This window comes from Numida meleagris, chromosome 19, assembly GCF_002078875.1.
Source record: "Numida meleagris isolate 19003 breed g44 Domestic line chromosome 19, NumMel1.0, whole genome shotgun sequence".
Taxonomy (NCBI): domain Eukaryota; kingdom Metazoa; phylum Chordata; class Aves; order Galliformes; family Numididae; genus Numida; species Numida meleagris.
This window is the reverse complement of record NC_034427.1, coordinates 2,353,287-2,364,660: the sequence shown is the minus strand read 5'-3', so window position 1 is coordinate 2,364,660 and position 11,374 is coordinate 2,353,287. Positions and strand designations below refer to the sequence as shown.

General features: G+C 48.2%; 1 protein-coding gene across 3 annotated transcripts; it reads left to right on the top strand.

The window, feature by feature from the left end:
- On the top strand, positions 518-4,078 carry LOC110408446. Of its 3 annotated transcripts, none has more exons than XR_002444348.1 (5): positions 525-785; positions 2,332-2,509; positions 2,621-2,793; positions 2,888-2,975; positions 3,076-4,078. XR_002444348.1 is itself a non-coding variant. In XM_021417109.1 (5 exons), the coding sequence occupies exons 2-5, from the start codon at positions 2,361-2,363 to the stop codon at positions 3,836-3,838; spliced, it is 600 nt and encodes a 199-aa protein (XP_021272784.1). In that variant the 5' UTR covers positions 530-785; positions 2,332-2,360; the 3' UTR covers positions 3,839-4,076. The 3 variants fall into 3 exon arrangements, 2 of the variants coding, with proteins under 2 accessions (XP_021272783.1, XP_021272784.1); XM_021417109.1 differs by having other exon boundaries at positions 530-785; positions 3,649-4,076; XM_021417108.1 differs by having other exon boundaries at positions 518-742; positions 2,332-2,429; positions 2,707-2,975; positions 3,649-4,078.

Sequence of the window (11,374 nt, the reverse complement as noted above, 5' to 3'; positions counted from 1 at the left end):
AAAAAAAAAAAAAAAGGTCAAATAAACTATTTTTGGATAGCGCTGGCGAGGCAGCAGCCGGGAGCAGAAGGCACGGACACGCGGGGCCTCGTGGCCAAACCCCTCGAGCTGCAGGTCCGAGCACACCGCGCTCCCCAGCCCTGGGCTCGCAGTCCGGGGCCGTGGCTCCTCGCGCTGCCGTGCTGCTCGGGGCCAGCTCGGCACGGAAGGCTCCCAGAAAAAAAACCCCTTGGTCAAAGGGTAAAACTGCTTGGAGAATGAGAGCCGCGGGGTCAGGCGGCAGCAGGGCCCCGGGGATAAAGCCCTGATTAGTATTCCCGGAGCTAAGAAATGCACCTCCGTTTAGCAGCTTGAGTAAATACAGTGCCTTAATATTGTGTGTTAATAGACTCGCTTTTTCAGCTACTGACGACTGTAGTTTCAGAAAATTTATTGTTGCTATAAAGCGGCTCTCTCTCTCTCTCCCTTCTCTCTCTCTTTTGCTAATTGACAAAGGGGCCCAGTAATTAAAGGACAATAAAAGTTTTCCAGTAATTAGTTTCTGTTGTTTGGTTACAGGCCATCAATTGTTCTTTAATAATACCAATCGTTAGCATGCAGTAGTCAGTGGGCTCTCAAAGGCTTCTGGGGCACCACCACTTACCACCACTACACATTCCATTCCCATGAGGACATCCTGCCTCCAGCTCCGCGTTAACCCTCTCCTAGGACGCAGTCCTCCTGCCCGGCTGCGTGTTTTGGGGTAAACACCTCTCATCACTCGTGGCTAGAAGGCAGCAATTAGGGTGAGAAATTATCCCTACCTGATTGGGGGAGGGGTGAGGAGCTCAGGGCTATCCCAGGGCAATGGCAGCGGGCGGGTGCTGTACATGTGCCTTCACTGTAAGGCTGCTAGTGATAACCAAAGCTAAAATACTCTGGTCCAAAATACTCTTTCAAGGCCTAATTTTGACCCACTGCTTTCAGGAGGAGTGAACTTAAAGGCGTAGAAACTTATGCAGGTTGATTCAGTGCCTTCGTACCGGCCTGCCTGGATGCTGCGTTCTGTGCGTGGAGGCCGTTTGGGGAAAGTTTGTGAGAGTGTTATGGGGATTTGGTGTATTTGGGGGGTCATATTGAGGAGATTTGGGAGGAATATTGGGGTCTTGGGAGGATCTAGGAGGAGATCTGTGGGCTTGCAGGATGTTTTGGAAGTGTGGGGTGGGTCTGGAGGCTCTTTAGGCTGTTTCTTTCTCTTCTGGGAGAAGTTTCTGGGAGCATTTTGTGGGATTTAGGGTTTATTTGCAAGAGCTGGCAGCTACATAGCGATGGCTGGTGACAGTATTCCCTGCTTCCCAGTTTGCTTTTCCGGACCCAGAACAGGTCCCATGAGCACGGATCCAGGAGGTATCTCAGCAATGCAAACCCTAAGGCTTTCACCATTCTACATAAAACCTTACCCGGACAATTACAGCCTAATGCCTCGTCTTCCTTAATAATGGAAGACACCGCATTGCAGAGAAGTCCTTAGCGGCTCTTCCTCTCCACAGATCTTTTTGCACACTCCTGACTTGGAATAGGCTTCGAGACTATACCCCAAATGAAATCCCACTTTGGGTGCACGACTGCAGATAGTCTGGGAGGGCTCTGCTGTTCTCTGCATTATGGGTGTTCCTCAGAAGCTGTGGCTCCTGCAGCTGGTAACTGCCCCAGCAATAACAGATGGAATAAAACTGAGCCTCAGCGTTGCAGGGAAACGATTAAAAATATGGTCTTCAAAATTCAGAACGAAAATTAAAAGCACCTCCTCATCCTTTATTCACATGGAGATATACATAAATACATGCAGATTGTTTCGGTAAGGCGCAGAGCCAGTTTGGGGATATGTGACTCACATTTTTGAATCCTTAGGGTTGCAGCAGAGGGGCATCTTGCAGCACCTCTCCCAAAGCTGCTGTCTCACACTCACATTCACGTTGCAGCTGAATTTAACATTTCATCTTCATTTCCTCCACCCGGCCTCCTGCAGGCGGTCCTGACGTGAGGTGGGAGCAGTCATCCAAGGGCAAGGTTCGCCAGGAACAACCCCTTAAACACACCTCTCTGGTGGAGTGCTTAAACCCTTTTGTAGCTTGGATTCTGGATTTGATTGCTGTCCATAAATAGCCAGGCTGGAGTTCAGTTAAATCACCATGGCATCCACCTGCACGGCCCTTCCCAGAAGCCCTGCTTGCGTGCACTTGTCACCTTGCAACCAGTGCAGCGCAGTAGCTCTGGGGTACCTGCAGTTCCCTCAGTCTTCCCAACAACAGTGATCGTGCAGCACTTCTCCCTCCCATGTCCCTTGCACAGGCTCAGCCCATGGGACCTTGGATCAGGAGATGCCTTGGGAGAGCTGCCCACGTGTCCCAGAGTGGTCAGACGCCATCGGGATTGGGCAGGGGGAAGAGGTAAGGACTTGCAGACCTCAAAGGATGCGCAGCTCCCAAGTTACCGGAGAAGGCTGCATTTCATCACTGCTCTCCCACAGGTTGGTTATCCTCACTGAGGCTGTGCTGCACCAAGGGCTCCGGGGAGGTGTTGAAATCTGAGCACGTGTCATAAAAGGCTCCTAACACTCATTTGTCTTGCTTGGGGGCAGGATGAAGACGGCACACACAGCAGGACGTGGCTTGCCAAGGGCTTGGGCCACTGGGTCCTGCAGACACCTTATTTCTTCTTCTCTAGTGAAGACAAACCTCTCAGCAAAGCCCATCTCATGTGCTGATGCTAAAACATTCATCCATGCAGTGCTTTGCGAAGAGTCTGCCTGCGGTGAGCTGAGGCCAAGCTGGCAGAGAGAGACAGTGAAACCTTGCCCAAAAAAGCTCATTTCATACTCAGTCATAACTTCTGTCCTGCGTTTCAGGGTCGCCTCAGTCCCAGCCTCAGCAGACACCTCCTGTAAACCATTGCATGATCTTCAAAGAGGCCTACAAGGGTCCCAAGGAACACGGGTATTTGACCCATGTCTCCAGTTTCTTCTACCTTCCTCCTGGGAAGGAGGTCTTCAGAAATACTTCTTTTTTTTTTTTCCCTTTTTTTCATTTTTTCCAGGCATTTTAGTAGCAATATCTTCTTCTTTGACAGTGACAGGAGAGTCAGGTCTCGCAGAACACCAACACCAGGGGCTAACAGAGACTCACTGTCCCAGTTCTCCCCATCTGCCTTGATGAACCTTGTAACGAGCTTTCCAAGTGGCTGGGCTTGGCCCAGCTGCTGGAGTCATAGAGAAAAGCTGGGTGCATCTTTGGACTGTGTGCATGGTATATAGCCAGAAGAGGAGGTTTTTTGGCAAAACCTGAGACAAATCAGACAATCCCTTTCTGAGACATAGGTCTTAGGGAAAATAAGTGTAATTCAGAGTGTTTGAAGCATCTCCTAATGCTTTTTCATGTCATGTCTCAAATATGGCTTGGCCTAGAAACTTCAGATTTGTTTAATTCAAGAGCCCTTGACGTAATCTAGCACAGATGAGGGCTTCTGAGAGGCTGCAGTGCTTATTTGGAGCTATTCTCCTCCGAATTACGAATATATTAGTGTTCTATCAGCAGCTGTGACAGTGAAAAGTTAAGACAGGCTTTCTAGGCTTTGCCAAAGCATCCTCAGAGCCCTTTTCTCCTCCCTCAGATTGGTTTCACCCATCAGGACAAGGACTGCTTGGATGCCCTACAAACCAAAGCCAGCCCAGGACGCCCACCAGCAGGATCTGTGCTCTCCTGCCATGCCCGTGCCACCCTGCAGCCGGTGTCCAAAGGGCATGCTCTGCTTCCCAGCCTCACCCAAGTCAAACTTCAGCCAAGACCTAAATAAAATTTAAAAGTGTCAGACAACTCCTGGCAGCACTTCAGCGTAGGGAACAAGGAGCGAGCCAGCATGAAGTTTGGGAAGAGCGCTATGTGCGAGTAATAAAAGCGAATAACTACTGAAATTCATTTCCTTTCTGATGGCCGGGGTGACTGGGAGAGGGTGGATTTTTTCATAATTATCAGAGCTAGGGAGAGTTGTTGCGGACGGGGTGTTAATTAGAACCGATATACTTGGGTATATTGCATTTCATTAGGAGAGTAAATAACCCCAGCAGATTTTAATCCTACTGGCAGCAGGCCAAGCGCTGCCAAGAGATTATCTTTGAGGGTTAAAAGTAGGCCAAAGAGCTAAAAGCAGCCTTTCACAAATGGGGAAGGCCAAGGATCCAGGCTAGAAGTGGTCGGCCAAAGCTCAGGGATAATCATATTGAAATCCTCAGCAGAAAGTACATTAAAATGAGATAAATCACAATTGCCTGGTTTCTGTGGGAGAGCGGGCAGGAAGGAGAGAGCTGAATCCAGACACTTTCTCAACCCCAAAGACAAATGCAGCTCATGTTATTTGCCTTATCAACCCCACCGAAATGGAGCGCCCACGTCAAACTGAGCTGTGTGATCACGCTGCTGGGGGTGACCCAGCACTGAGCAATGGCGGCCTCATGGTGCTGTACCACCTCCTGGTAGCCATGCTGAGGTCATCCTGGAGGTCCCCACGAGCAGCATCCCTCTGGGTGACAATCAATCACCCTCTGGCCAGGAAACAGTCAACGGAGATGTACAGGCTGACCGTGGTGTGCTTTTAAACCAGCCCCATCCCCCTGGTAGGGTTCGGTGTGTGGGGACTGAAATACAACTGGAAGAATCTTCTCTTGTGAATGCACCCATGGAAGTGAAACTGAGAGGTGTAGATTTAAACTGAAGCCAGATTTGCCCCTCAATGTAACAGCACCCAGCCCTACCAAGGCCCATGGTGCAGTGGCCCAGAAGTCAAGGAGCTGGCCCCAGGCACAGCAGGACATACCCAGCCCCTGCCAGCACTGTGCCAACGGAGCATGGGCTCAGGTGATGTTAAGGAAGGGGGACATGCAGAGGTCAGAAGCACCTTGGTTTCTCTCCTGGTCCGTATCCCACCACAGAAGCTTCAGCGGAGGCTTTGAAAGCAATTGGAAGGGACATGAGCAAACAAGGATGCTTCACCCACATTCATCTTCCCCTCTTCTCCCAAATAAATGAGCATTGGTCATAAGGTCTTTGGGTAAAATGATCTCAGTTTGCAGGGGCACAGCAAAACATCGTGCTCTGTGATGGCAGATCTATGCAAAAGGTGCAAATGAAAGGAAGTAATAAGCTGGAGCTGTGACTTTCTGGCAGCATTAGGAAGCAAAAAGCGTTGAAAGAGGTTAAGAGGGCCTGTGGTCAGTGTGAATTTCCATGTCCCACTCTTCACCTGGCTCTTCACTGTCAGCAGCTTTTGAACACAAAAAATCCGTTCTGAAAAACTGAAGTACCAAAACTTCACTCCGTAAATGAGGGAGAAAATCATTTTTGCCCTTTCTCCTTGGGAGCGTGAGCTGTGAATCACTCCGTTAGCTGCTTCGGGGCAGGACTGGAGTGGTACGACAGGATGGCTGGGTTGCTTTGACATAGCTTAATTCAATTAAAATGCAGTTGTATTCTGAGAAGGGACCCAGATTCCTCGCCAGTGACCGCACGGAGGCTCACACCAAGCAACCACAGGAGGGAATTACACCATTTCATGATCTCAGCTCCGAGCAAAGATGGTCTAACCCCCAGCGCCCACAAGTCATGACATCAGTGCTGGTCCCACAGGGCAATCAACGAATTTCTTTGGTTGGAGGAACCAGAGAAACCAGAGCTTGCTAAATAAATCAAAGAACTGGAGAAGAGCACAAACACTCAGGCACAAAAGCGTCCCCATCCACCCTGCTGCAGTGGACACAAAAAGCCTCAGAGCTTGCTGTAGCGCGAGGCTCAGTGGCATCTTTGGTGTCTGTGGCTCCTGCTGTCATTAACTTTGTTGGAAATCCTGCTCATTTGTCCTGGGCTTGAATCGGAAGCGAGCGCTCCCAGTTGGGATCTTCTCTCACATCTTTGATGCAGTGATCCTATGAAAGGAGAGGAGGATGAAGCCAACCCAAAGGGAGGAGTAGATACCTGGGATGATTTTTGCATTTATTGAGAGATCAAGCCTAGGAAATTGTTTCCATCCCACATGGCTGCTTACAAGTCCCCTTCAGAGACAACGCTCATTAATGCCTGAGAGGCTTCAGTGCCACCGGTGGATGTGAAATAACAGCAGAGCATCTGTTAGTAGGTCTCACAATACCTCATGCTTTGACAAAATAATTACTTACAAAGCTGAATAGGCATTTGGTACGTTAACATTCAGGCAAATAAATTAAAATGAGCTCCAGCTGTGGGAAAGACCAAACTGCAGTATTAGCAAAGGACACTTACACTGCACCCAACCCACGGCAGGGTCAGTTTGGGAGGTACCTGGAATTCAAATGTGAGTGATGCTCATTCTCAGAAGACAGCTAGAAACAAATAGGTCAGCTTCTCCCATATCCCCCCTGTTAGACCTCATAATCGGGATATCAGTCCTGCATGGAACAGGATTTTCACAATCGTGTTGCTTGAAATCAGTGTGTTATAACTTTAAACTTAAGCATATTTAAGTGCTTCCCTGTGTCTGCTACTTTTGATGCTGCCTATGACCACCACTGTTCCCTCAAGCAAAACGAGAGCAACTGTTAGCTCTAAGTGAGGATAACCACGAGAAAGCAATAAAGCTGAAATGACAAAATCTCTTCAATTAAGGTGACTGAACCACACATAGAGCAGTTCCTCAGAGCACCAAACTGAAGCGAGAAGGCAACAGATTATTAAGCACGAGAGAGATGAGGTAGCAAAGAGCAAGGGGATTCGTGTGGGAGCTTTTATCACTGTATTACACAAAGTGCTCACCTGTGAGCCTGGCTCACCTGCTGCTGGGGAGCACGTGGCCCTGCCTGGCTGCAGGGAATGAGGGAGAGGGGTAGCGAACTTAAAGGTGCACAGCTGAGGAGTTAGGTTTTTTCACTTAAGCAGAGGATGGAAAGGGAAGAGGTCTCTTAAGAACAGTATAAATTGTTTATTCTCTGAAGTAAATGGATTGGAAGAATTCCCCCAGCCGGTATGCAAAGCTCTATCTGCAACTATTATTAGTCCCACGGTAAATTAATACTGAAAAATTAAGAATGTTTGCGGATAATTTGGGACTGGAAGAAGAGTTTTTTTTTAATAAGCTTTGGACATCTAATTAGAGGCTCAAACAAATTCTGTCCAACTGAGCTGTCCAGTTACAGATCTCTTAGCAATATCCATTAGCTGCTACCCCTGAGGCTCTCTGTCTCCCCAGCCAAGCCCTGCAGCTCTGTTCGTGAGCCCATCCCACAGCCTGGCTGAGCAAAGCTTTGTGCCTCGGTCCGTACCACGTTAGCAGATCTGATTTATAGGGAAAGCCCCATGTGGTTGCCCACCTGGAAGTGAGGTGCTGCCCAGTGATTGAAAACTCTCCATCCCATTGCCTGCAATGGGCTCCAAGGGCGTGATGTGGGAACTGGGCTGAAATCAGCTTTCTCCACAGCAGCTTCTTTGAAAAGGCAGCTTGGGATAAATGGCAGCTAGAGATGCCGTGGTGACAGGATGGGAGTAATGATACCAGCCCGCTTAGTGCCCACCTTCACTCAGCACCAAGCAATTCTCCTTTGCCTCCATTAATTTTAGGATGTAAATGAAGAAAAATGAACTCCGCTTCCAGGTTCCTGGAGACGGATGACATGCATTCAGACTGGCATTGAGCTATTTCAGTTGTTTACAATGGATGCCTCTTATAAATACCCCATTTCTGATTGAGAAGCCTCTTCTAAAGGTTTGCTTAATTTTTCACTTCAAAGTCAATCTTTAAAAACCTCTCTGCCATTATCAAGCCTGCGATGGTTTCATCCTAATCCCTCTTACGCTCTCCATTCTTATCCTTTGCTGAGAAGAAATGATAAAAAAAAAATTCTGACACAGAAATCGGATCCAGTGCTGAAAGATAAGCTGTTCCAAAATAAAATGATGAATTTCAATTTCAGGCATTGGTTAATATTGCAATTTTCATAGATATTTCCATACTGTGTATTGAAAGTATGCTAGCTGAAAGGACTTCTCCTGAAGTAGTATCTCATGCTTTTCTAAGACTCCTCCTTCACTCTGAATTTCCCCTTTTGAAGTATTGTCTTTCTACAGAAGCTAACATCTTTGTGATTTGAAGTTAAATCAAAACCAGGTCTTGAAAATTTCCTGTAGGTGAGAAAGCTGCAGGTGAACTTATGTTTCAGATTCCTACAGGTTTGTCTTATGACTTTTAAAGATCTGCCTGCTTTAACAATTGGCATTCGGACTTCCTCATAGCTGCACTCACAGCAAGATTGAATGAGGATGCACAAGTGGTCTAGAGCACTTAACTTTTCAAATTCAGCAGTCTTTCAGTGCAATTCCCATCAGAGTATGTTCATATTAACTGAAAAGAGTTGTCCGAGGGTTTGGACAGAACTCTCTGGTCTAATGCAGTAAGCTGGCCCAGTGCAGTTTGGGTGATGTCAGCTAGGAGAGTTTTGTTTGGTTGGCATCTGCAGCTGGAGTCCTTGAATCAAAATCATATAGAGCATAACTGAGATGCAGTTTAATATCTATCTTTTTAAGTTAATCAGTTGGAGAAAGGTGCTGCCTGTTTGCACTGTGGCCATTTCAATCCATTTTTAAGGTGAAAAAATAGTTGTCTGTGATAGTGTCATGACACAGTCATGAGCTGTGCATGCAGAACAGGACGCATCGATTAACACAAAATATTGAATACACTGGGAGTGTTAACCCTACAAATGGGTTCTCAGGGGTCTCCTAGGGGTTTCCTTCTCCCTCTCTCCATTACCTGCTGGACACTAATCTGGAATTAACGTCTGCAAACAGCCAGTAGACAAACCCAGTGCTGCTGGACTGCTTACCTGGTGCTGTGCAGAGAAACAGCCCCAGGGACAAGTGGAGTCCTCCCTGGTCCTGTTCAGGTGGCAGCAGAACTCTGCCCAAACCACTGTAACCTGTCCAGTGGCACGACTGGGATCACTGCTATGGCATCTTGCCCTGCTGCTGCTTTATTTGTGGCTCTGACCATGAGGTCATAGAATCATAGAATGGCCTGGGTTGAAAAGGACCTCAAAGATCATCGAGTTTCAACCCCCCTGCTGAGTGCAGGGTCACCAACCACTAGACCAGGCTGCCCAGAGCCACGTCCAGCCTGGCCTTGAATGCCTCCAGGGACGGGGCATCCACAACCTCCTTGGGCAACCTGTTCCAGTGCGTCACCACCCTCTGTGTGAAAAACTTCCTCCTAATATCTAACCTAAATCTCCCCTGACTCAGCTTGAAACCATTCCCCCTTCTATCGCTATCCACCCTCATGAACAATCGTTCCCCCTCCTGTTTATATTTTCCCTTCAAGTATTGGAAGGCCACAATGAGGTCTCCCTGGAGCCTTCTCTTCTCCAAGCTAAACAAGCCCAGTTCCCTCAACCTTTCCTCTTAGGAGAGGTGCTCCAGCCTCTGATATCTCGGTGGCCTCCTCTGAACTCGTTCCAAGAGCTCTGCATCTTTCTTGTGCTGGGTCCCCAGGCCTGGACACATTACTCCAGATGGGGCCTCACAAGAGCCGAGTAGAGGGGGACCACCACCTCCCTCTCCCTGCTGACCACTCCTCTTTTAATGCAGCCCAGAACATAGTTGGCCTTCTGGGCTGTGAGTGCACACTGCTGGCTCATGTCCAGCTTCTCGTCCACCAGGACCCCCAAGTCCCTCTCTGCAGGGCTGCTCTCAAGGAGTTCTTCCCCCAGGTTGTATAAATACCTGGGATTGCCTCGGCCCAAGTGCAGCACCTTGCATTTGGCCTTGTTGAACCTCACTAGATTCTTGTGGGCCCACTTCTCCAGCCTGTCCAGGTCCCTCTGGATGGCTTCTCTTCCTTCCAATGTATCGACTGCACCGCTCAGCTTGGTGTCATCTGCAAACTTGCTGAGGGTGCACTCGATTCCACCGTCCATGCCATTGATAAAGATGCTGAAGAGCACCGGTCCCAGGACTGAGCCTTGGGGGACACCACTCGTGACCGGCCTCCACCCTGACATAGAACCATTTATCACAACCCTTTGGCTGCGACCAGCCAACCAGTTCTTAACCCACCGAACAGTCCATCCTTCAAATCCATACCTCTCCAATTTGGAGAGAAGGATGTGGTGAGGGACCATGTAAAGGCTTTGAAGAAGTCCAGGTAGATGACATCCATCGCCCTTCCCCCATCCACCAATGCCATCACTCCATCAAGTCATTTCCATCAAGCCATATTCAGTAGAGTTGCACCAATGGGGGTTGAATGTCAGTGATCAAGACACCCAGCCTTGGCTATGGAAAATTAAGTTTCAAGTCCCCAAGTCAATAAGGGCTTTATATCTACCACGTGGAACCGCTTCAGCAGGAGATGTGAGGAGAGCTGGATATCTGGGGCTCCCATGTCTTGTATTCCAGTGTCCTCCTTCATCCACATGGTATGTCCCCAGTTTTGATCAAACTTCATCCTGAAGATATCTTATCTCAAACAAATTGTCAGAATGATCCATTCCTATCATTTGAATGAATCCTAAATGTCTGATTTTTAGAAAGTGACACACACAAAAAAAAAAAAAGGAAAAAAAAAACCACCATCCTGATGTTAATGAGATCTGAATTGCTGTTTTCAAAGCGTGAAATTGCCAGTGATATCTTAAGCCTGGAAATGATACACACGTAGCACGAGGAAGCAGAGCCCAGCTTAGTTTGTGAGACGGCGTGTTTCACAGCACTGACACGGTGTTTTTTGTTTTGCACATAGAATCTCTCTGTTCATTGCTGGTGCAACGAAGAACGTGTCCATGTTGGACACCTTTTCTATTGTTGGGTGTCCTCCATCTCATCAACGCTCTGTTTTCCAGCAACCTTTGGAAATTGTTCACTTCCATTTCATTCACTGGAGACAAACGCTAACACCCTGCGCTTCGGGTGGTGAGGGGGGAAGGAGAGGAAGGAAACAAGGGAGACCTCTGTGATCTGTTCATTCATTATCCCACGGAGCATGGGAAGTCATCTCTTTACATGATTGACCTGCCTGGGTTTGATTACAACACACTGCTAACCTTTTTCAAATCTGGTTGTGTCATACAAGAAAAGGGTTGAAGGCTGTTGCCATGGCATTAAGGTATCTCTTGAGAAAGAAGAGGGGACAGAAAAAAGAGAGAGAGGAAATGATGCGTCTTTACTTCCTAGCCGAGTATAAACAAGAAGCGCACGCACATGTTTCTGTTTTGGACGAGCTTTCAGCTCCTTATCAAGTCTCATCTATCAGCGTGTTTCCTGGGGAAGGGAAGGGAAGGGGGAATCGCCCGCGCGCAGCAGATCAGCTCGGGGGTGGGGAGGGG

What these genes read in the sequence shown, in the direction of transcription:
- LOC110408446 (XM_021417108.1), top strand. Translation starts at nt 666, where the DNA reads ATGAGGACATCCTGCCTCCAGCTCCGCGTTAACCCTCTCCTAGGACGC. An exon ending in GCCCGGCTGCGTGTTTTGGG is followed by an intron (nt 743 to 2,331) that starts GTAAACACCTCT and finishes TCCCTTGCACAG; the next exon opens with GCTCAGCCCATGGGACCTTG. An exon ending in AAGGGTCCCAAGGAACACGG is followed by an intron (nt 2,976 to 3,648) that starts GTATTTGACCCA and finishes CTCCTCCCTCAG; the next exon opens with ATTGGTTTCACCCATCAGGA.